The following is a 26168-nucleotide window of genomic DNA, read 5'->3' as shown; positions in this document are numbered from 1 at the left end:
AGCAGTATTGGCCTGTAATTTTCTCTTTTTGTGTTGTCGTTGTCTGGTTTTGATATCAGAGTAATGCTAGCCTTGTAAAATGAGTTAGGAACTGTCCTCTCTTCTTCATCTCTTTGGAAGAATTTGAGAAGGATAAATATTAAATCTTTGAACATTGTAGAATTCACCAGGGCAGCAGCCTGGTCGTGGACTTTTGTTTTTTGGGAGGTTTTTGATTACTGTTTCAATCTCCTTAATAGTGATCAGTCTATTCAGAGTCTCTATTTCTTCTTGATTCAGTTTTGGAAGGTTGTATGATTCTAAGAATTTATACCTTTCTTCCAGATTATTTCAATTTGTTGGCATATAGCTTTTACTAGTATTCTCTTGTAATCCTTTGTATTTCTATGGTATCCATTGTAATTTCTCCTCTTTTGTTTCTAATTTTATTTATTTGAGACTTCTCTCATTTTTCTTTGTGAGTCTAGCTAAAGGTTTGTCAATTTTGTTTATCTTTTCAAAAAACCTGCTCTTTGTTTCTTTGATCCTTTCTGTTGTCTTTTTAGTCTCTATTTCATTTATTACCACTCTGATTTTTATCTCCTTCCTTCTACTGATTTGGGGCTTCATTTTTTCTTTTTTCTAGCTCCTTTAAGTGTAATATTAGATTGTTTAAGATTTTTCTTGTTTCTTGAGGTATGTCTGTATTGCTATAAACTTCCCTTAGTGCCACTTTTGCTGTATCCCATAGATTTTGGTCTGTTGTATTTTCATTTTCATTTGTCTCCATGTATTTTTTGATTTCTCATTTGATTTGTTTGTTGACCCAGTAGTTGTTCAGTAGCATTTTGTTTCATCTTCACATATTGGTGACTTTTCTAGCTTTCTTCTGGCAGTTGATTTCTAGTTTCATACTGTTGTGGAAAAGATGCTTGATATGATTTCAGTCTTCTTAAATTCATTGGGACTTGTTTTGTCTCCTAAGATGTGATCTGTCCTGGAGAAGGTTCTATGTGTATTCAAAAAGAATGTGTATGCTATAGTTTTTGGATGGAATGTTCTGTATATATCTATTAAGTCCCATCTGGTCTAATGTGTCATTAAAGACCAATGTTTCCTTATTGATCTTCTGCCTGGATGATCTATCTGTTGATGTAAGTGGGGTATTACAGCCTCCTACTATTATTGTGTTACTGTCAATTTCTCATCTTATGTCTGTTAATATTTGCTTTATGTATTTAGGTGCTTCTGTGTTGGGTGTATAGATATTTATAAGTGTTATATCCTCTTGTTGGATTGTTCCCTTCATAATTATTTAGTTCCCTTCTATGACTCTTGTTACAGTTTTTGTTTTAAAGCTTACTCTGTCTGATGTGAGTATTGTTACCCTGGCTTTCTTTTCATTTTCCATTTGCGTGAACTATCTTTTTCCTTCTCTTAATTTTCAGTTTGTGAGTGTCTTTAGGTTTGAAGTATGTCTCTTGTAAGTGGGTCTTGTGTTTTTATCCCTTCAGCTACCCTATATCTTTAGATTGGAGGATTTAGTCTATTTACATTTAAAGTAATTGTTGAGGGGCTGGCCCCATTGCCGAGTGGTTAAGTTCGCTTGCTCCACTTTGGCAGCCCAGGGTTTCACCGGTTTGGATCCTGGGCGCGGACATGGCACGGCTTGTCAGGCCATGCTGAGTTGGTGTCCCACATGCTACAACTAGAAGGACCCACAACTAAAAATAAACAACTATGTATTGTGGGGATTGGGGGAGAAAAAGCAGGAAAAAAAAGAAGATTGGCAACAGTTGTTAGCTCAGAAGCCAATCTTTAAAAAAAAAAAGTAATTGTTGATAAGCATGTACATATTGCCATTCTGTTACTTTTTTTTCTAAATGTTTTTGTAGTTCTTTCTGTTCCTTTCTTGCTCTCTTTCTTTGTGATTGATGACTTTCTTTAGGGTTATGTTTGGGTTCCTTTCTTTTTATTTTTTATGTATTTATTGTAGGTACCATGAGGTTCATATATAATAACCTATGTAAATAGCAATCTATATTAAGTTGGTGGTCTCTTAAGATCGACCTCATACTAAAAGCCTTACAGTTTTACTCTTCCCATCATGTTTTATGTTTTTGACATATTTTATCTCTTTTAATTTTGTGTGTCTCTTAATCTATTATCATAGATATAGATGGTTTAGTACTTTTATCTTTTGACCTTCATACTAGCTTTATAGGTGGTTGATCTACTACCTTTACTATATATTTACCTTTACCAGTGATATTTGTTCTTTGATAATTTTCTTATTCCTGTTTGTGGCATTTTCTTTTTCACTTAAAGAAGTCCCTTTAAGATTTCTTGTAAGGCCAGTTTAGTGGTGATGAGCTCCTTTAGGTTTTGCTTGTCTGAAAAACTCTTTATCTCTCCTTCCATTCTAAATGACAACCTTGGCAGGTAGAGTACTCTTGGTTGTGGATTTTTTCCTTTCAGCACTTTAAATTTATCATGCCACTCCCTTCTAGCCTGTAAGATTTCTGCTGAGAAGTCAGCTGATAGTCTTATGGGGTTTCCTTTGTATATAACTTGTTGCTTTTCTCTTGCAGCTTTTAGGGTTCTCTCCTTATCTTTAATTCTTGTTTAAGATTAAAACACTTCCTAGCTTGTTTTCAAATACAGGACACAATCAAAAGCCTTTTAAAATTGAGGTATGTAGATTATAATTTATGTGGACTGTAATAGAAATAAATTGATATGATGAGAACTGCTTTCCAGAAAAACCTTGCTGGTTGTATCTTGGTCTCATTAGTTTTATAGGAAGGATGCTAAATTATTAATTTCTTTCAGTATCTGACCAAGAATACTGTCAGTGTTAAGTTGATCACTGTGATACTTTTTTGTAAAAAGAAATATTTGTGATCATTAGCCAGTGTCTTAAGTCCCTTATGGTGCATATCCATTAGGTTTTTTGACTTGAACACATTCAATGTTTCTGTTATTTCATCACAAATTTATTGCAGGAGCTTTCCCTCTCCCTAAATTCAATAAAGAGTTACTCTTAGACCAGTGCTACTCAAAATGTGGGAAGACCAATAATTGATCTGCAAGACTTTTTATTGTTGCTCTGTGAACAGTTTACTGTTTGTGATGAAAAAAAGAAAAATTTGAGAAAAAAGCAATTAGAAACTTTTTTGACAGTTTGGGAGGATAATTTTATGTATGTTTCATTTAGTAAAAATGTGACATTTTTATTTTTTAAATTTTAATACATTTAAAAAAATTGATGTAATTGACATATTATATTAGTATTAGGTGAACAACATAATGATTTGATATATGTTTATACAGGTATTGCAAAATGATGACCCCAATATGTCCAGTTAACATCCATCACCACAGAGTTAACAAATTTTTTCTTGTGATGAGTTTTTTAATATCTACTCTCTTAACAACTTTCAAGTATACAATACAGTATTATTGACTATAGTCACCATGCTGTACATTACATCCCTAGAACTTATTCATTTTATAACTGGAAGTTTGTACCTTTTGACCACCTTCACCCATTTCACCCGCTCCCCAACACACCCCCCCAGCAGCCACCAATTTGTTCTTTGTATCTATGATTTGTGTTTGGTGTTGTGTGTGTGTGTGTTTTAAGATTCCACATATAAGTGACATCATATGGTATTTGTCTTTCTTTGTCTGGCTTATTTCACTCAGCATAATGCCTTCAAGGGCCATCCTTGTTGTCACAAATGGCAGGACTTCCTTCATTTTTATGGATAAACAATCCATTGTATCATCCGTTGACAGGCACTTAGGTTGTTTCCAAGCTTTGGCTATTGTGAATAATGCTGAGGTGAACAATAGGAGTATGTATATCTTTTTGAATTAGTGTTTTTGTGTTTGGATAAATACCCAGAAGTGGAGTAGCTGGATCATATGGTAATTCTAGTTTTAATTTTTTGAGAAGTCTCTGTACTGTTTTCCACAGTGGCCGCACCATTTTACATTCCCATGAGCAGTGTATGAGGGTTCCCTTTTTTCCACAGCCTTTCCAACACTTATTATTGTTTTGTCGTTTTAATAATAGCTATTCTGAAAGGTGTGAAGTGATATCTCATTTATACCACATTTTCCTTATCCATTCATCCATTGATGGACACTTAGGTTGTTTCCATGTCTTGGCTCTTATACATAATGCTGCAATGAAGATGGGGGTGCAGATATCTTTTCGAGTTAGTGTTCATTGCTTTGGATAAATACCCAGAAGTAGAATGGCTGGATCATATTACCATGTTTTATTTTTAATTTTTAAAGAAACCTCCATTCTGTTTTCCCTAGTAGCTATACCAATTTACATTCCCACCAATAGCATATCAGGGTTCCCTTTTGTCCTCATCCTTGCCAACGTTTGTTTTTCTTTGTAGTTTTGATAATAGCCGTCCTAAGCGATATGAGGTGATATCTCATTGTGATTTTGATTTACGTTTCCCTGATGATTAATTATGTTCAGCACCCTTTCATATACATGTTGGCCATTTGTATGTCTTTGGAAAAATGCCTATTCAGGTCCTTTGTCCATTTTTTAATTGTGTTGTCTTTTTCTTTTGGGTTGTATGAGTTATTTATATATTTTGAATATTAACTCCTTATCTGATATATGTTCTAAATATTTTCTTTCATTCAGTAGGTTGCCTTTTCATTTTGTTGATGGTTTCTTTTGCTGGTCAGAAGCTTTTTAGTTTGATCTAATTCCACTTGCCTATTTTTGCTTTTGTTGCCTGTGCTTTTGGTGTCATATCCAAAAAAATATTGCCCAGACCAATGTCTAGTAGCTTTTCCTCTATGTTTTCTTTCTTTTATTTTTTGTGATGAAGATTGGCTCTGAGATTGGCAATATCTGTTGCCAATCTTCCTCTTTTTCTCGAGGAGTGTCCCTGAGTTAACATCTGTACCAATCTTCCTCTATTTTGTGGGACACCACCACAGCATGGCTTGATGAGTAGTATGTAGGTCTGTGCCCAGGATCTGAACCTCTGAAGCCCTGGCTGCTGAAGTGGAGCATGTGAACTTAACCACTACACCACCAGGCCAGTACCCCTCCACCCGCAACTATGTTTTCTTTTAAGAGTTCATTGTTTCAGGTTTTAAGTTTAGGTCTATAATCCATTTTCAGTTAAGTTTCTATATGGAGTGAGATAAGGGTCCAATTTATTTTTTATTTTTTATTGAGATCATAATAGTTAACATCAATGTGAGATTTCAGTTGTACATTATTTCTTGACGTCACCACATAAGTGCTCCCCTTCATTCCCCGTGCCCCCCACCCCCGCCGGCAACCACCGAACTGTTTTCTTTGTCCAAGTACTTGTTTATATTCCACATATGAGTGAAATCATCTGGTGTTTGTCTTTCACTTAAACTGGCTTATTTCACTTAGTATAATTCCCTCTAGGTCCTTCCATGTTATTGCAAATGGGATGAATTTTTCTTTTTTTCTGGCTGAGTAGTATTCCGTTGTATATATATATATATATATATACCACATCTTTATTCAGTCATATGTTGCTTCCATGTCTTGGCTATTGTGAATAGTGCTGCAGTGAACATAGGGGTGCATACATTTCTTTGGATTGTTGATTTCAAATTGTTTGGGTAGATACCCAGTAGTGGGATAGCTGGGTCATATGGTAGTTCTATTTTTAGTTTTTTGAGGAATCTCCATACTGTTTTCCATAGTGGCTGCACCAGTTCGCATTCCCACTAGCAGTGTATGAGGGTTCCCTTCTCTCCACACCCCCTCCAACATTTGTTATTTTTAGTCTTAGTGATTATAGCCATTTTAACAGGCATAAGGTGGTATCTTAGTGTAGTTTTGATTTGCATTTCCCTCATGATTAGTGATGTTGAACATCTTTTCAGGTGTTTATTCACCATCTGTATATCTTCTTTGGAAAAATGTCTGTTCACACCCTCTGCCCACTTTTTGATTGGGTTGTTTGCTTTCTTATTGTTCAGCTGTGTGAGTTCCTTATATATTATGGAGATTAACCTCTTGTCAGATATATGATTTGCAAATATTTTTTCCCAATTGCTGGGTTGTCTCTTTGTTTTGATCCTAGTTTCTTTTGCGTTGCAGAAGCTCTTTAGTCTGATGAATTCTCATTTGTTTATTTTTTCTTTTGTTTCCCTTGTCTGAGAGGACATGGTATTTGAAAAGATTCTTTTTAGTGCAATGTCAAAGAGTGTACTACCAATATTATCTTCCAGGAGTTTTATAGTTTCAGGACGTATCTTCAAGTCTTTGATCCATTTTGAGTTTATTTTTGTGTTTGGCATGAGATAGTCGTCTACCTTCATTCTTTTGCATATGGCTGTCCAGTTTTCCCAACACCGTTATTGAAGAGACTATCTTTTCTTCATTGTATGCTCTTGGCACCTTTGTTGAAGATTAGCTCTGTGTAGATATGTGGCTTTATTTCTGGGCTTTCAGTTCTGTTCCATTGATCTGTGTGCCTGTTTTTGTACCAGTACCCTGCTATTTTGGTCACTATGACTTTGTAGTACATTTTGAAGTCAGGGATTGTGATACCTCCAGCTTTGTTCTTTTTTCTCGGGATTGCCTTAGCAATTCGGGGTCTTTGATTGCCCCATATGAATTTTAGTAGAAATTCTTCGCTCTATTTCCATGAAGAATGTCATTGGGATTCTGATAGCGATTGTGTTGAATCTGTAGATTGCTTTGGGTAATATGGATATTTTAACTATGTTTATTCTTCCAATCCATGAACAAGGAATCTCTTTCCATCTCTTTAAGTCATTAACAGTTTCTCTCAGTAATGTCTTACAGTTTTCATTGTGTAAGTCCTTTACCTCCTTGGTTAAATTTATTCCTAAGTACTTTATTCTTTTAGTTGGAATTGCAAATGGAATTATATTCCTGAGTTCTCTTTCTGTAAGTTCGTTATTAGAATATAGAAAAGCAACTGATTTTTGTAAGTTGCTTCTGTACCCTGAGACTTTACTGTAGTTGTTAACTATTTCTATTAGTTTTCCAATGGATTTTTTTGGGTTTTCTATATATAAGATCATTTCGTCTGCAAACAATGAGAGTTTTACTTCTTTACTCCCTATTTGGATTCCTTTTATTCCTTTCTCTTGCCTAATTGCTGTGGCCCAAAACTTGAGTACTATGTTTAATAAGAGTGGTGATAGTGTGCATCTTGTCTTGTTCCTGTTCTCAGGGGGATGGTGCTCAGTTTCTGCCCACTGAGTACGATATTGGCTGTGGGTTTGTCATATATGGCCTTTATTATGTTGAAGTAATTTCCTTCTAGCCCCATTTTCTTAAGAGTTTTTATCATAAATGGCTGTTGGATCTTGTCAAATGCTTTCTCTACATGTATTGAGATGATCATGTAGTTTTTATTCCTCAGTTTGTTGATGTGGTGTATCACGTTGATTGATTTGTGGATGTCGAATCATCCCTGTGTTCCTGGTATGAATCCCACTTGATTGTGATGTATGATCCCTTTGATGTATTGCTGAATTTGGGTTGCCAAAACTTTGTTGAGAATTTTTGCATCTATGTTCATCAGTGATATTGGCCTGTAGTTCTCTTTTTTCGTGGTGTCCTTGTCAGGCTTTGGTATCAGAGTGATGTTGGCCTCATAGAATGTGTTGGGAAGTGTTCCATCCTCCCTAATTTTTTGGAATAGCTTGAAAAGGATGGGTATTAAATCCTCTCTGAAAGTTTGGTAGAATTCCCCAGGAAAGCTGTCTGGTCCTCTGGTTTTATTCTTTGAGATGTTTTTGATTGCTGTTTCAAAGTCTTTCCTTGTGATTGGTCTGTTCAGATTGTCTGTTTCTTCTTGACTCAGCTTTGGGAGGTTGTAAGAGTCCAAGAATTTATCTATTTCCTCTATGTTATCCATTTTGTTGGCATATAGTTTTTCACAGTATTCTCTTATAATCCGTTGTATTGCTGTGGAGTCTGTTGTTATTTCTCCTCTTTCATTTCTGATTTTGTTTATTTGAGCTTTCTCTCTTTTTTTTCTTTGTAAGTCTGGCTAGGGGTTTGTCAATTTTATTTATCTTCTCAAAGAACCAGCTCTTTGTTTCATTGATCCTTTCTACTGCCTTTTTTTATTTCAATAGCATTTATTTCTGCTCTGATTTTTATTATTTCTCTCATTTGGCTGACTTTGGGCTTTGTTTGTTTCTCTTTCTCTAATTCAGTTAGGTGTAGTTTAAGATTGCTTATTTGGGATTTTTCTTGTTTGTTGAGGTGTACCTGTATTGTGATGAATTTCCCTCTTAATACAGCTTTTGCTGCATCCCATATGAGTTGGTATGGCATGCTATCATTTTCATTTGTCTCCAGATATTTTTTGATTTCTTCTTTAATTTCTTCAATGATACATTGCTTGTTCAATAGCATATTGTTTAGTCTCCACATCTTTGTCCCTTTCTCAGCTTTTTTCTTGTAATTACTGTCTAGCTTTATAGCATTATGATTGGAGAAGATGCTTGTTATTATTTCAATTTTTTAAAATTTATAGAGGCTTGCCTTGTTTCCCAGCATGTGGTCTATCCTTGAGAATGTTCTGTGTGCACTTGAGAAGAATGTGTATTCTGCTGTTTTTGGATGGAGTGTTCTATATATGTCTATTAAGTCCAACTGTTTTAGCTTTGCATTTAATCCCACTGTTTCCTTGTTGATTTTCTGTCTGGATGATCTGTCCAGTGATGTGAGTGGGGTGTTGAGGTCCCCTACTATTATTATGTTATTTTTAATATCTTCTTTTAGGTTTATTAATAGTTGCTTTATGAACTTTGGTGCTCCTGTGTTGGGTGCATAGATATTTATAAGCGCTATTTCTTCTTCATGGAGTGTCCCTTTGATCATTATATACTGCCCCTCTTTGTCTCTCTTTACCTCCCTTAGCTTTAAGTCTACTTTGTCTAATATAAGTATTGCGACACCTGCTTTCTTTTGTTTCCCATTAGCTTGGAGTATTGTCTTCCAACCGTTTCACTCTGAGCCTGTTTGTCATTGGAGCTGACATGTGTTTCCTGGAGGCAGCAGATTGTTGGATCTTGTTCTTTAATCCATCTTGCCACTCTGTGTCTTTTTATTGGAGAATTCAATCCCTTTACATTGAGGGTGATTATTGATGTATGAAGGCTTAATGCTGTCATTATACCACTCATTTTCTGGTTTTCCTGCATTTCCTTTGTTTCTCGTCCTCTGTGTTTTTGTCTAACCATTGAATTATGGGGTTTTTTATGATGTGTTTCTTTGTTCTTTCCTTATTTATTTTTTGTGTCTCTGTTCTGCTTTTTAGTTTAGTGGCTATCCTGAAGTTTGTATTCAGAATCTCGTGCATAATATAGCCCGTTCTTTTGGAATATGGTTGCTCCTTTTTGTTGTATTTTGGAGGGGAGAGAGTCCTGGGCAAGTTCACTCTGCCACGATGCTGACATCACCTTCAGTAAGGTCCAATTTTGTTCTTTTTCATGTGGATATCCAATTTTCCCAACAGCATTTATGGAAGAGACTATCTTTTCCCCCATTTGTATTCTTAGCACCCTTGTTGAATATTGGATGATCCTAAAGGCATGGGTTTGTTTCTAGGTTCTCTATTCTGTTTCATTGATCTATATGTCTATTTTTTATGTCAGTACCCTACAGTTTTCATTATTATAGTTTTGAAATCAGAGAATGTGATACTTCCAGCTTACTCTTCTTGCTCAAAATTCCTTTGGCTATTTGGGGTATTTTATGGTTTCAAGTGAATTTTAGGATTGCTTTTCTTGTTTCTATAAAAAATGACATTGGGATTTTGATAAGGATTGCATTGAATCTGCAAATTGCTTTGGGAAATATGGACTTTTTAACAATATTAAGTCATCCAATCCATGTACATGAGATGTCTTTCATTCGTCTCTTTTTAAATTTCTTTCATCAATATTTTGTAGTTTTCATTGCACAAGTCTTTTATCTCCTTAAGTTTATGCCTAAGTACAGTCATGTACTGCATAACAATGTTTCGGTCAACAATAGACTACATATGTGACAGTGCTACTATAAGATTATAATGGACCTGAAAAATTCCTATTGCCTAGTGACAGCCATTGTTACGCCGTAGTGCAATGCATTACTCACATGTTTGTGGTGATGCTAGTGTAAACAAACCTACTGTGATGCACACAGAACTATATACAGTACATAATAGTTGATAATGTTAATAAATGACTGTTACTGGTTTATGTATTTACTATATTATACTTTTTATCATTATTTTAGAGTGTACTTTTTCTACTTATAAAAAAAGTTTACTGTAAAACAGTATACTGTGTTACACCAGCAGCAGCCTCATACATCTCCTGTTTACCACATCTCTTGATTGCATCATTTTCTCTTGTGCTTGATTTAATCTCATGTGTTTTGTTCATCATGGCCCCTAAGCATACATAGTCCACTGCTGATGTTTCCAGTAAGAGGCCACATCAAATGATTGATCTGGAAATGAAATTAAAAGTGATTAAGAACTATGAAGTTGGAAAATCCATGATGATTATCGCTTGCTAGTCAGGCATGTCCCATTCCACCAAAGTTACAACTTTCTTTAAGATTGAAGGCAATGTTGAAGGCAACAAGACTGACAAAAATTTGAGAAGTGTGTATCTCAGACATGTAGAAACTTCTAATGACCTGGATTGAAGACCAGACACAGAAGCGTATTGCTCTCAGCACCTTGGCGATCATGGCCAAAGCAAAAAGTTTGTGATGTTGAAAGAAAAGGCTGGACCGGACTATAATGTTGAATTTACTGCCAGCTCTGGGTGGTTTAAATGATTCAAGAATCGTTATTCATTACATAACGTGAAAGTGGGTTGTGAGTCTGCAAGTGCTGATGTGAAGGCAGCTGAAGAATTTTTGGAAACTCTAGATAAGCTGATTATGGAGGAAAGTTACATGCCAGAGCAAATATTCTATGAGGGTGAAACCTCCCTATTGTGGAAATGGATGCTTGAAAGGGTTCATCCATCAGGAAACCAAGTCAGTGCCAGGTTTCAAGGCTTTTAAGGACAGGATAACAGTCTTCCTTGGGGGTAGTGCTGCAGGCTGCAAATCTGGCACAGTGAGAATCTCAGGGCCCTCAGGCATACCAATAAACACACACTGCCAGTGTGCTACAGGAGCAATAAGAAGTCATAGATGACACATTCTCTTGCAAGATGCCCTCTTAAATTGGCTGTGCCAACGAAATGGAGAAGTACCATTTGAAGAATAACATGCCTTTCAAATTTTGCTTATTTTCATAATGCTCCCAGACATCCTCCTTTTATTGGTGATCTTCATCCCAATATCAAAGCTGTGTTTCTCCCTCCAAAATCTCTTTGATTCAACCAATCGATCAAGGAGTTACTGCAGCTTTTAAGGACTACTACTGGAGGAGTTTTAGCAACATTTATGTCTAGGCTATTGCTGTGCCTGAGAAGACACTGATGCAATTCTGGAGGGACTACAACATCTATTACTTCATCAAGAACCTTGCTTGGTCTTGAGGTGATGTCACTAAGGAGTGTATGAATGGCATCTGGAAGAAGACATCAAGAGGTTTGTCCATGACTTCAAAGGATTGTCAAGGATGAGGAGGTTGCAAAAATCAACAAGTCTGTAGTTGAGATGGCAAATAATGTTAATGTAGGTATGGATGAGGATGACATTGAGGTGCTCCTACAGGTGGTTCCTGCAGAATTGACTAATGAGGAGCTGTCGGAACTGGAACAGGATGTCTGGCTGAAGAGGATGCAAGAGAAAAGGAAACTGCAGGAGAAGGAAAAAAAAGAACCTCCAAAAAAAGAACCTTCCTTCACAGTGAAGGGTTCAGCAGAAGCTTTTATAGACCTCAACAAGCTCTTTAAAATGTCTGAAAACATGGACCCCAACACTGAAAGATTTTCATTAATAGAGAGGAATGTTCATGGTGCATTGTATGCTTATGAGTGAATCTATGATGAAAAAAAGAAATAAGCCAAGCAAACCACCATGGACTTATTTCCGAAAAGAGTCACACCTCCTCAAGAAGAGCCCCAGGTGTGTCATTCAGGAGGTATTCTAGAGGAAGGCATTGTTATCATAGGAGATGACATCTCCATGCATGTTATTGCCCCTGAAGACTTCCAGTGGGCAAGAAGTAGAGGTGGAAGACAGTGATACCAATGATCCTGACCCTGTGTAGACCTAGGCTAATGGGTGTGTTTGTGTTTTAGTTTTTATCAAAAAGTTTAAAAAGTAAAAAAAAAAATTTTTAAATAAAAACTTTTAGAATAAGGATATAAAGAAAGAAAATAATTTTTTCACAGCTCTGTAATGTGTTTTAAGCTGTGTTATTACAAGAGTCAAAAAGTTTAAAAAATTTTAAAAGCTCATAAAGTAAAAAAGTTACAGTAGGCTAAGGTTAATTTATTATTGAAGAAAGAAAAATATTTTTTATTAATTTAGTGTAGCCTGAGTGTAAAGTGTTTATAAAGTCTACAGTAGTGTATAGTAATGTCCTAGGCCTTCACATTCACTCACCACTAACTCATTGACTCACCTAGAGCAACTTCCAGTCCTGCAAGCTCCATTCATGGTAAGTGCCGTATATGGATGTACCAGTTTTTATTTTTTATACCATATTTTTACTGTACTTTTTCTATGTTTAGATATACAAATACTTACCATTGTGTTACAGTTGGCTACAGTATTCAGTACAGTAACATGCTGTACAGGTTTGTAGCCTAGGAACAAAAGGCTATGCCATATAGTCGAGGAGTGTAGTAAGCAATACCATCTAGCTTCGTGTAAGTACACTCTATGATGTTCACACAATGACAAAATCGCCTAATGACACATTTCTCAGAACATACCCTTATTAAGGGATGCATGACTGTATTTCATTCCTTTTGATGTTACTGTAAATGGAATAGTTTTCTTAATTTCCTTTTTCTTAGTGTATAGAAATGCAATTAATTTTTGTGTGTTGCTTTTGTATCCTGTGTCTTCACCAATATCACTTAGTAGTTCTAACTGCTTTTGTGGAGTCTTTAGGGTTTTCTACATGTAAGATCATGTCATCTGCAAACAGCAATAGTTTTACCTCTTTCCTTCCAATTTCAGTGTCATTATTTTTTGTTTCTAATTGTTTTGGCTAGGACTTCCAGTACTATTGTTGAGTAGGAGAGGTAAGAGTGGGTATTCTTGCCTCGTTCCAGAAATTAAAGGGCAAGCTTTCAGCTTTTCACTGTTGAGTATATTAGCTGTGGCCTTTTCATAAATGGCTTTTATTGTGTTGAGGTAAGTTCCTTCTATACCCAATTTGTTGACAGTTTTTTTTTTTTTTAATCATGAAAGGGTGCTGAATTTTGTCAGATGCATTTCCTGCATCTATTGAGATGATTATGTGAATTTTATCCTTTGTTCTGTTAATAAGATGTGTCACATTTATTGGTTTTCATATGTTGAACCATCCTTGCCTTCAGGGATAAATCCTACTTGGTCAAGTGTATGATTCTTTTAAGGTGCTGTTGAATTCGGTTTGCTAGTATTTTGCTGAAGATATTGCATCTATGTTCATCAGGGATATTGGTCTGCAGTTTTCTGTTCTTCTGGTGTCTTTATCTGCTTTGGTATCAGGGTGATGTTGGCCTCATAAAATAAGTTTAGACGTGTTCTCTCTGATTTTTTGGAAGAGTTTGAGGAGGATTAGTGTTAATTCTTCTTTAAATGTTTGGTAGAATTCACCTGTGAATCCATCTGGTCCTGGGCTTTTCTTTGTTGCAAGCCTTTTGATTACTTTTTCAATACCTTATTTATTATTGGTCTGCTCAGGCTTTCTCTTTCTTCTTTATTCAGTGTTGTTAGGTTGTGTCCTTCTAGGAATTTCACCATTTCTTCTAGGTTTTTCAATTTATTCGTGTATAATTGATCATAATAGTTTCTTATGATCGTTTTTCTTTCTGTGGGATCAGTTGCACTGTCTCTTCTTTCATTTCAGATTTTATTTGAATCTTCCCTCCTTATTTCTTAGTCTAGCTGAGGGTTTGTTGACTTTATCTTTTCAAAAACCAATTCTTAGCTTCCTTGATTTTTAAATGTCTTTTCCTATTCTCTATTTAATTTATTTCTGCTCTAATCTTTATTATTTCCTTCCATCTGCAAACTTTGGGATTAGCTTGTTCTTTTCTAGTTCCTTGAGGTATAAAGTTATGTTGTTTATTTTAGATCTTTTCTTAAAATAAAAAGTTTATTGCTATAAACTTTCCTCTGAGTACTTTCTGCTGCCTCCTATAAGTTTTTATATATTGTATTTTCATTGTCATTTGTCTTGAGGTATTTTCTAATTTCCTTTTTATTTCTTCTTTGACCCAATAGTTTTTTCAGAGTGTGTTTTTATTTTTTTATTGAGTTAATGATATGTTACAATCTTGTGAAATTTCAGTTGTACATTAATGTTTGTCATTTGTGTTGTAGGTGCACCACTTCACTCTTTGTGCCCACCCCCCATCCCACCTTTCCCCTGGTAGCCACTAATCTGTTCTCTTTGTCCACATTTTTAAATTCCTCATATGAGTGGAGTCATACACAGGTTATCCTTCTCTAACTGGCTTATTTCACTTAACATAATTCCCTCAAGTTCCGTCCATGTTATTGCAAATGGAATGATGTTCTGTTTTGCAGCCGAGTAGTATTCCATTGTATATATATACACCACATCTTCTTTATCCATTCCTCTGTTGATGGGCACTTAGGTTGCTTCCATGTCTTGGCTATTGTAAATAATGCTGCAATGAACATTGGGATGCATAGGACTTTTGGAATTGCTGACTTCAAGCTCTTTGGATAGATACCCAGTAGTGGAATGGCTGGATCGTATGGTAGTTCTATTTTTAGTTTTTTGAGGAATCTCCATACTGTTTTCCAGAGTGGCTGCACCAGTTTGCACTCCCACCAGCAGTGTATGAGGGTTGCTTTTTCTCCAAGCCTCTCCAACATTTGTTACTATTAGTTTTAGATATTTTTGTGATTCTAACGGGTGTAAGGTGATAACTTAGTGTAGTTTTGATTTGCATTTCCCTGATGATCAGCGATGATGAGCATCTTTTCATGTGCCTATTGGCCATCCGTATATCTTCTTTGGAGAAATGTCTGTTCATGTCTCCAGCCCATTTTTTGATTGGGTTGTTTGATTTTTTTGTTGTTGAGTTGTGAGACTTCTTTATATATTATGGATATTAAGCCTTTGTCAGATATATGACTTGCAAATATTTTTTCCCAGTTAGTGGGTTGTTTTTTTTGTTTCAATCCTGTTTTCATCTGCCTTGAAGAAGCTCTTTTGTCTGGTGAAGTCCCATTTGTTTATTCTTTCTATTGTTTCCCTTCTCTGAGAAGACATGGTGTCCAAAAAGATCCTTTTAATACTGATGTCAAAGAGTGTACTGCCTACGTTTTCTTCTAGAAGCCTTATGGTTTCAGCTCTCACCTTTAGGTCTTTGATCCATTTTGAGTTTATTTTGGTGAATGGTGAAAAAGAATGGTCAATTTTCATTCTTTTACATATGGCTTTCCAGTTTTCCCAGCACCATTTGTTGAAAAGACTTTCTTTTCTCCATTGTATGCTCTCAGCTCCTTTGTCGAAGATAAGCTGTCCATAGATGTGTGATTTTGTTTCTGGGCTTTCAATTCTGTTCCATTGATCTGTGCACCTGTTTTTGTACCAGTACCATGCTGTTTTGATTACTGTTACTTTGTAGTATGTTTTGAAGTCAGGGATTGTGATGCCTCCTGTTGTGTTCTTTTTTCTCAGGGTTGCTTTAGAAATTCGGGGTCTTTTGTTGCCCCATGTAAATTTTATGATTCTTTGTTCTAATTCTGTAAAGAATGTCATTGGGATTCTGATTGGGATAGCGTTGAATCTGTAGATTGCTTTAGGTAGAATGGACATTTTAACTATGTTTATTCTTCCAATCCAGGTACATGGAATGTCTTTCCATCTCCTTATGTCGTCATCCAATTCTCTCAGAAAGGCCTTGTAATTTTCATTATATAGGTCCTTCACTTCCTTAGTTGAATTTACCCCAAGATATTTTATTCTTTTTGTTGCGATTGTGAATGGTATTGTGTTCTTGAGTTCTTTTTCTGTTAGTTCATTATTAGAGTATAGAAATGGTACTGATTTATGCAAATTGATTTTATACCCTGCAACTTTGCTGTAGTTGTTGATTACTTCTAAGAGTTTTCCAATGGATTGTTTTGGGTTTTCTATATATAAGATCATGTCGTCTGCAAACAGCGAGAGTTTCACTTCTTCCCTCCCTATTTGGATTCCTTTTATTCCTTTTTCTTGCCTGATTGCTCTGGCCAGGACCTCCAGTACTATGTTAAATAAGAGTGGTGATAGAGGGCATCCTTGTCTTGTTCCTGTTTTCAGGGGGATGGGGTTCAGTTTTTGCCCATTGAGTATGATGTTGGCTATGGGTTTGTCATATATGGCCTTTATTATGTTGAGGTAGTTTCCTTCTATGCCCATTTTGTTCAGAGTTCTTACCATAAATGGCTGTTGGATTTTGTCAAATGCCTTCTCTGCATCTATTGAGATGATCATGTGGTTTTTATTCCTCAGTTTGTTGATGTGGTGTATCATGTTGATTGATTTGCGATGTTGAACCATCCCTGTGTTCCTGGTATGAATCCCACCTGATCCTGATGTATGATTCTTTTGATGAATTGCTGAATTCTGGTTGCCAAAATTTTGTTTAGAATTTTTGCATCTATGTTCATCAGTGATATTGGGCTGTAGTTCTCTTTTTTCGTGGTGTCCTTGTCAGGTTTTGGTATCAGCGTGATGTTGGCCTCATAGAATGTGTTAGGAAGTGTTCACTCTTCCCTAATTTTTTGGAATAGCTTGAAAACGATAGGTATTAAATCCTCTCTGAAAATTTGGTAGAATTCCCCAGGAAAGCCATCTGGTCCTGGGGTTTTATTCTTTGGGATGTTTTTGATTGCTGTTTCAATCTCTTTCCTTGTGATTGGTCTGTTCAAATTGTCTGCCTCTTCTTGAGTGAGCTTTGTGAGATTGTAGGAGTCCAAGAATTTATCCATTTCCTCTAGGTTATCCATTCTGTTGGCATATAGTTTTTTGTAGTATTCTCTTATAATCTGTTGTATTTCTGCAGAGTCTGTTGTTATTTCTCCTCGCTCATTTCTGATTTTGTTTATTTGAGCTTTCTCCCTTCTTTTCTTTGTAAGTCTGGCTAGTGGTTTGTCAATTTTATTTATCTTCTCAAAAAACCAGCTCTTTGTCTCATTGATCCTTTCTACTGCCTTTTTCGTTTCAATAGTATTTATTTCTGCTCTGATTTTTATTATTTCTCGTCTTCAGCTGACTTTGGGCTTCATTTGTTCTTTTTTCTCTAGTTCAGTTAGGTGTGCTTTAAGGTTGCTTATTTGGGATTTTTCTTGTTTGTTAAGATGTGCCTGTATTGCGATAAATTTTCCTCTTAATACAGCTTTTGCTGTATCCCATATGAGTTGGTATGGCATGCTATCATTTTCGTTTGTTTCCAGGTATTTTTTTATTTCTTCTTTAATTTCTTCAATGATCCATTGCTTGTTCAGTAGTGTGTTGTTTAGTCTCCACATCTTTGTGCCTTTCTCAGCTCTTTTCTTGTCATTAATTTCTAGCCTTATAGCACTATGATCTGAGAAGATGCTTGTTATTATTTCAATTTTTTTAAATTTGTAGAGGCTTGCCTTGTTTCCCAACATATGGTCTATCCTTGAGAATGTTCCATGTGCACTTGAGAAGAATGTGTATTCAGCTCTTTCAGGGTGGAGTGATCTATATATGTCTATTAAGTCCAATTGTTTTAGTTTTTCATTCATCTCCACTATTTCCTTGTTGATTTTCTGTCTGGATGATCTGTCCATTGATGTGAGTGGGGTGTTGAGGTCCCCTAGTATTATTGTGTTGTTTTTAACATCTTCCTTTAGGTCTGTTAATAGTTGCTTTAAGAACCTTGGTGCTCCTATATTGGGTGCATAGATATTTATAAGCGTTATTTCTTCTTGATGAAGTGTCCCTTTGATCATTATATATTGTCCCTCTGTGTCTCTCTCTACCTGCCTTATTTTCAAATCCACTTGGTCTGATATGAGAATTGCAACACCTGCCTTTTTTTCCTTGCTCTTTGCTTGAAGTATTGTCCTCCATCCCTTCACCCTGAGTCTGTGTTTGTCCTTGGGGCTGAGGTGTGTTTCCTGGAGGCAACAAATTGTTGGATCGTGTTCTTTAATCCAAGTTCAATCCGTTCACATTGAGAGTGATTATTGATGCATGTGGACTTAATGCTGTAAATCTGTCGCTCATTATCTTGTTTTCCTGTGTGCTTTAGACTACCCATTTAATACTGCAATTTCTTATGCTGGGTTTCTTAGATTTTTCCTTATCTATGATTTGTGACTCTGTTCTGTACTTTATTTTAGTGTCTACCTTGAAGTTTGTATTTAGAATCTCGTGTATAATATAGTCTATTCTCTGGTGGTCTCTTACCTACTTGACCAATACTGATTTAGACCCTTTCCTCTTCCCCTCCTAAATAATTATTTTCATTTTTTATTCCAACTCGTCTTATTAATTTGTAGTTAGAATGCTAAAATCGTCCTTGTTTTGGTAGTTTCCTTACTTTTACCCTAATGCTATAAGTGAATATTTGCTACCCTGTTCTGGTTCTATCCATCGGTCTCCCTAGTCTGTGGCTTGTGTCCCCTTTCTCCTTTTTTTCTTTTTTCAAGTATGAGAGCCTTGAGGATTTCTTGTAATGGAGGGCTTTTAGTTACAAATTCCCTTAACTTTTGTTTGTCTGAAAAAGATTTAATTTCTCCCTCATATCTGAAGGAAATTCTTGCTGGATAGAGTATTCTTGGCTGAAGGTTTTTATCCTTTAAAGCTTTGAATATATCACTCCATTCTCTCCTAGCTTGTAGGGTTTCTGTAGAGAAATCCGCTGACAGTCTGATAGGGGCTCCTTTATAGGTTATTCTCTTTTTTTTCCTTACTTCCCTGAGTATTTCTCCTTATCATTCCTATTTGTCAACTTTACTACTATGTGCCTTATGGTAGGTCTTTTTACACTGACAAATCTAGGAGATCTAAAACCCTCCTCTACACACATTTCTCCTTTGATCCCTAGATTTGGGAAGTTCTCTTCAATAATTTCGTTAAGCACATTTTCTTCTCCATTTTCCTTTCCATATTCTTGGGAATTCCTATGATCCTTATGTTCTTACTCCTCATTGAATCCATTATCTCTCGGAGATTTTCCTCATTTTTTTTAATTCTTAGTTCTCTTTCTTCCTCTGTCTGGCGCCATTCAGCCTGTCTGTCCTCGAGTATGCTAATTTTCTCCTCTATGTTGTCTACACGGGCATTCAGGGAATCCGTATTCTGTTTTATCTGGTCCATTGTGTTTTTCATCTCAAGTAATTCTGTTTGATTCTTCTTTATGATTTCAATCTCTTTTGTGAAGTAACTCCAGATCTCGGCTTGTTTCTCTATCTTTCTCTCTACCTCACTGAGTTTTTTGATTATAGCTGCTCTGAATTCATTATCACTTAGTTTACCTAATTCCAAGTCCTCAGGACTTAATTCTGTGTTTCTATTGTTTTCCTTCTGGTCTGGAGCTTTTATAAATTGCTGGATGGTAGAGGAGCGGTTTTTTCTCATGGTGGTAGAATTCAGTTGCAGTTACAGCCTGTCGCCACTAGATGGGGGTCGAGAGCGGTGTGTTAGCTCTCCGCCTTGGGGCAAGATGGCTGTGCCCACTGGCTTTGCTGGGGGGGGGAGGGGCTGTTACTCACATGCGCTGGCCTGGGTTCAGATCAGTTCTGTTCTCTGGTCTCCCAAAGCCCTTGATTTATAGGGTCCCCACGGACGGAAGCTTTCCCCCCATCAGCGGGTCTCCACTGAATCAGCGGCAGGAGTCCTGGATGATCCCCCGGTCGTGCGGCCCCTCCCCGCTCCTTCCTGACCCGCGCCGCAGTGATCGCAGACTCTAGGGGAGGGAGTGATGTTCTCTCCTACCGTTCCAGCACCTCCGAAGGTGTAAGCAAGGTTATGATCTCTGCCTTCTTGGTATTGTAGGTCTCTAACGAGCTGGCATTATGTTTATTCTCTGAAATTCAGTTCTCCCAATCTTTTGTTGTATTTTGGAGGGGAGAGAATCCCGGGTCAGCTCACCCCGCCATTTTGCTCCACCCCTCCAAGTTCTTTTTTTTTAATGGATTGTGCTTTTAGCATTGGAACTGAGAATTCTTTGACTAATTATAGATCATGAAGATTTTTCTCCTATGTTTTCTTCTAAAAGTTTTATAGTTTTACATTTTATTCAGATCTATGATCCATTTTGAGTTAATTTTTGAATAAGGTGTGAGGTTCAGTTTGGGGCTCATTGTTTTTACACATAGATGTCCAGTTGTCCAGTACCATTTGTTGAAGAGTATCCTTTCTGCATTGAATTGCCTTTACCCCTCGCCCCTTTATTTTTTGCTGAGGAAGATTCGCTCTGAGCTAACATCTGTGCCAGTCTTCCTCTATTTTTTAGTATGTGGGCTGCCAGCACAGCATGGCCACTAAGTATAGGTCTGCACCTGGGAACTGAACTTGGGTTGCTGAAGTGGAGTGTGCCGAACCTAACCACTAGGCCACTGTGGCTGGCCCCGGAGTTGCCTTTATACTTTTGTCAAAAATCAGTTCGGCACATTTGTGTGGGTCTACTTCTGGGTTCTCCGTTGTTTTATTAATCTATGTGTCTGTCCTTTTGCTAATACCACAATTTCCTGATTAATATAGCCTTAGAGCAGGGAATGGCAAACCACAGTCCATGGGCCAAATCCAGCCCATGCCTGCTTTTGTAAATAAAGTTTTATTGGAACAGACCCACACTGACTTATTTACATAATATCAAAGGCTGCTTTCTTGCTACAATGACAGGCTTAAGTAGCTGTGTCAGGGACTGTATCTCCCGCAAAATCTAGAATATTTACTAAATGGCCCTTCACAGAAAATGTTTGCTGACACCTGCTTTAGAAAACCTTAAGATCATGCGTGATTCCTCTAACATCATTTCCCTTCTTCAGAATTGTTTTTGCTAGTTTCATTGTCTTTCTATGTAAATTTTAGAATCAGCTTGTTACATCTACAGAAAACTCTTCCGGGATTTTGATTAGAATTGTGTTAAATCTTTAGATCAATCAGAAGACAGTTGACATGTTTACTATATTGAGTCTTTCAATCCATAAACATAGTGTGTGTTTCCATTTATTTTGGTCTTCTTTTCTATTTACTAGTTCTATAAATTGTTGAGAGAGGAGTATTGACATCTCTAATTCTCACTGTAGATTTGTCTATTTCTCTTGTGACTTCTATAATTTTTTTGCTTCATATATTATGTTGTCAGGTACATGCACATTTAGGATTGTTACATCTTCTTGATAAATTGACTGTTTTATCATTCTATAATTTCTTTCTTTATCCCTGGAAATTTTATTGCTCTGAAACTCACTTTGTCTATTAATACAATCATTTGAGTTTCTTTTGATTAGAATTTTCATAATTTGTCCTTTTTCCATCTTTTTTACTTTTTACCTAGTATGTCATTATATTTGAAGTGAGTTTCTTGTGGACAGGATGTAGTTTGATCATGATTTTTTAAACCTATTTTGACAAGCTCTTTAAATTAATTGATGTGTTTAGACTATTTATATTTAATGTACATATTTATATGTTTGGATTTAAATCATGTTATCTTATTTGTTTTGCTCTCACAGTTTTTCTTTTTGCTGTTTCCTTTTTCCTGTTTTCTTTTGGGATATTTGAACTTTTTTTGGTATTTTATTTTTATTTATCTATTGTGTTTTTTATTATTTATCTTTGTGTAGTTTCATAAATGGTTGATCTAGGGATACAGGATACATAACTTTTCACAGTCTACTTAAAATTAATATTTTACCACTTCAAGTGAAATGTAGAATTCTTTCTACCATTTACATCCCTTTACCCTTTTGTTGTATTTTTCTTATATATTACATTTATATACATTGAAAAACCTCACCAGACATTGTTACACATTTTTGCATTCAACCTTCAAACATGTTTTAAAGAACTCAAGAGGAGAATACTCTATTATATTTATCCAGATAGTTACTATTTCTGTTTCTTTTCCTTCATTCTTGGTGTTCTGAGTTCTCCTCTGGTATCATTTCTCTCTGTCTGAAGAGCTTCCTTTAGTAATTCTTTTAGAGCAGGTTTGTTGGCAACACATTCTCTTAGGTATTCTTTACCATATTTGAGACATGTTTAGCCATTATTTCTTTGTGTATTTTTTTCAGCATGGCACTTTTTTTCCGTCTCCTAGGACTCTGCTGTTATGAATGTTAGACCTTTTGGCATTATCTCACAGGTCCCTGAAGCTCTGTTTATTTTTTTTTCTCTTTGTTGTTCATTGGATATTTTATGTTTATCTCTCTTCCAATTCACTGACTGTTTCATTTGTCATCTCCGTGCTGCTATTCTTGAGGCCATAAGTGAGTTTAAAAAAATTTTTGGTTATTTTATTTTTGAGTTCTTCATTTGTTTCACCTTTATATTTTCTATTTATTTTTGAGACTTTCTGTTTTTCATTTGTTTCAAGAGTTCTTATAATTGTTGAAGCATTTTTGTAAGAGCTTCTTAAAGTTTTGTCATATAATTCCAACGCCTATCATCTTAGCGGTGTTGTCTGTTGATTATCTTGTCTCATGTGAGCTGAGATTTTCCTAGTTCTTTATATACCAAATGATTTTGGGTCCCGGACATTTAGAATATTATAAAGCTTGCTCTTATTGTCAATTTCATGATAAATGTTATTTTTATCTCAGCAGGCAGGTGATCTTGTTAGGTGTAGCCTTCAAGTTCTGATGTACCTCTGTGAGCTGTGGTTCCACAGTGTTCAGTTTTCAGAGTCATTTCAATGCTATTTGGATCTGTCCATGTGTGTACCATCCAGTGGCTAATCTGTGACCCAGGTGATGTTTTATTTGTTAGTTTACATCTCAGAGTCTTTTATATGATGGGTAGGATCAGATTCATACATACATAGCTTAGGGTAAGCCCTGAAATTTATAAACAGCTGCATAGGGTCACTTTCTTGAGCTCCTTCCTGTCTATCCTCTCCTTTGATACTTCCTGGTCCAGGAAGCAGAGGCTTCAGTTACTCCATGCTGCCACACACCTCCATGGCTTTACCTGCCTCCAGGTTCAAGTGGTGACAAACTGAAGGAAAAAATACTGGCCAACTCACCACAGGTTTAGATACTTAAATTCTGGTCTTCTTCCTCAATTGATCAGCCCCTGTTTACTTTCCTCTAATAGCTACTCTGTACATTCTGTCCAGGATTTTTAGCTGCATTCAGTGGGAGTGACAGGGATTATATGCTTACTCTATCTGGAACCGGAATCTGATCACCACGATTTTTAATGGCTATGTCATATTCCAGTATTTGGTTTTACTGTATCTTGCTCAATAATTCCTCAAATAGACATTTAGGTTCAATTTTATGATAACAGTGTGATGACTATTTTTATGTATATATTACAAAAGTGAAATTTAAAGTCATGACATTTAAAGGTTTTGGATACATATTGCCAAAATTACTTCCTTAAAAATTTATTCTGATTTATAAAACGTGACCATCAGAAAGAATATTGACCCAATGGATTGAAACAGATTAAACATCATTTAAAAATCCATATGATCCTCCCCTTCCTGCTACCTGCCCCCAAATAGCGGCCACTACTACAGGTTGATAGGTTAATTTATGACTCTGAAAATTGATAAGTCTAGGGAAATAGTCAAGTATTTACTCTGCCTTTTGGGGTAATTGAATAGCTGGTAAGGACACTTTTTCGGGATCGAAGAATTCCAGCTTATAAATGCAGAAGGAATGACAGAATTAGAAAATCCCTGTTTCACAGCCCCTAATTAAATAATAACCTAGGCAACTTTCATCAGTGAATTCTAAAACATTACATGAAAGATTGGTAGGCAACTTTTTAATGGAGAAGACCATTGATTAATCTTAGCATCACTAAAAGACATTATATAACTCATGTTGTGATACAATAGGAAGCACACAGCACCCTCTGTTATTTTTTATTATTTGGGCACAAAGTAACAATCTCTCCAAATTTGTTTGTAGGAACATATATAAGAAAAGCAAAATAATCATAATTTCTAAATATAGAGATTTACAGATGATATGTGTTCTTTTCCCTTATTCCAGATAGTTTATCTCTGGGAAGGGACATGCAAAGCTTGTCCTTGAACCATAGGTGTACCTTGAACCATATGTAATAGACCAATAGCTGGGTCTATAAGGAAAAAGTATTACATGGTGCTGTTTCGGGTGCTTCAGGCCCCATTTAGATGATTTTCCTGGAGATCTGCCATATCTGCAGAATGCACTTCAACACCCCTGTTCAGCTCTGTTTTTAATTGTATGTGAAATAGCAAAACCAAAAGCATCTACTATTTAGTTATATTTTTTTGTGTGTATGTCAATAACACCATCTTTCTTAGGTTATTTCCTGCTTTCCATAATTCCCTCCTTGAAAGTTTTAATTTCTTCACTTTTTAAAATCTTTCTTGACACAGAAAGGTATGTGAACCTAGATTCAAAAACTATAGCAGAGAGATAAAAAATAGACCCAAATAAATAGTGAAGAACAAATAAATAGTGAAGAACAGTAAAACACATAGACTCTTCTGCCTAGTCCTCAGTGGCATACATTCCATTATTTTTAATCTTTACATTTAAATATTTTAACATAGCTGCAGGAGGCCCATATCTGAGGATGACTGCTTTCAGGGAGTGGGTGGGGCGGGGGTGTGGGGGGGAATCCTTAAAGTGTATCCCTTTAAAATGGGATCGAAAACCATAGTAAATAGTGACAATACAATTTGACTAAAAAATAAAAGGTAAGAACATATAGATAAGCTTATTTTATCCTATATTAATAAAATTTAGGTTACACTTTCAACTCTGTACACATTTTCTGAAGGAACAAGGAGTAAATCTATTTGATTTGAGTGAGGAGTCGTCCTAGTTTTTCTGAGCAGATTGTCTAAGAGTATGATATGGCATTTTTAACTTCACATTTGACTTTCACAACATACATGGTTATAAAGAAGGCCATTTTTTCAAGAAATATTCAAGGATTTCATTTTTTCTGAGGTTTCTTTTAATACTTTGATAATAAACTCATTTTGTTTTGTAATTCTTTTAATTTCATTATCCTTGTGGAATTTCTTTTTTTTTCAGTTAATTGGTCCATGTGCCATATCCTCAGTTTTCAGTGATTTTTGCCTCAGATCTGAACATTTCTCCAATGTCTTTTTTATTGACTCATGACATATTCTTTTGTTTTGTACAAGATTTTCAATTGTTTTGAAATGTGTTTGTATTACTGTGTTGGGTGTTTACACAGCTGACAGTCAGTGAAAGCACTGATGAACTAACACTTAATAGGTGGAGATATTCATGAGGGAGGGATATTTGAGTAGCGACTGAGTTTACAAGTAGTTAGCTCATTCTTAAATATTTCACATTATGAAGACTGTTGTTCTGTGTAAACTCATAAATACAGAGTCTTAGATAATGAATTTCTAGGTAATGAGGACCCCCTATAGCTGAAATTTTATAATATTTTATGATATGTAAAGTTATGAAGTTTGAATGATCGGAGCTTTGTGAAAGACATGTCACATGAAGTCCACTAATAAAGGCTAAGGGTTTCAAAATTTATTTTAATAAGGCTACATAAAACTATACTTTCATGTTTTTCATTTGACATAATTAATTAAAAAAAATACATTCCGAACCAAAACACTACCCCTGAAAATACATACATTTTTAGGGCTTTGGGTTTTCTAAGGTTTTTGGTTTTCTGGTTCTAGTACTGCTGCGATTCCATAAGAGAGCTATGAATCTGTAAAGCAGCTCATTTCCTCACAACTTTTCTTGAGACATTATTAAAGCCACAATAAAATGTAACTTTTCTTTCACAATAAGCTTTAGTGGGTCAGAAAATGAAAATAAAATCTATTGGAGA

At 35.8% G+C, this 26168-nt stretch overlaps 1 protein-coding gene across 11 annotated transcripts in view; it reads right to left on the bottom strand.

Annotated features, from left to right (window-relative positions):
• The window catches only part of WDPCP (WD repeat containing planar cell polarity effector), a 390746-nt gene that overhangs the window by 42638 nt on the left and 321940 nt on the right, over positions 1-26168 (bottom strand). Inside the window, exon 16 of one of the 11 annotated variants that reach the window (XM_070512037.1) lies at positions 10352-10495. The exons of the other annotated variants lie outside the window; for them this stretch is intronic. Coding sequence (XP_070368138.1) covers positions 10483-10495 — 13 coding nt within the window. The 3' untranslated portion in view covers positions 10352-10482. Of the gene's footprint in view, positions 1-10351; positions 10496-26168 lie in introns of those variants that run through there. 11 annotated transcript variants of the gene reach the window in all.

This window comes from Equus asinus, chromosome 6 (genome assembly GCF_041296235.1).
Source record: "Equus asinus isolate D_3611 breed Donkey chromosome 6, EquAss-T2T_v2, whole genome shotgun sequence".
Taxonomy (NCBI): domain Eukaryota; kingdom Metazoa; phylum Chordata; class Mammalia; order Perissodactyla; family Equidae; genus Equus; species Equus asinus.
This window is presented reverse-complemented; position numbering and strand designations above follow the sequence as displayed.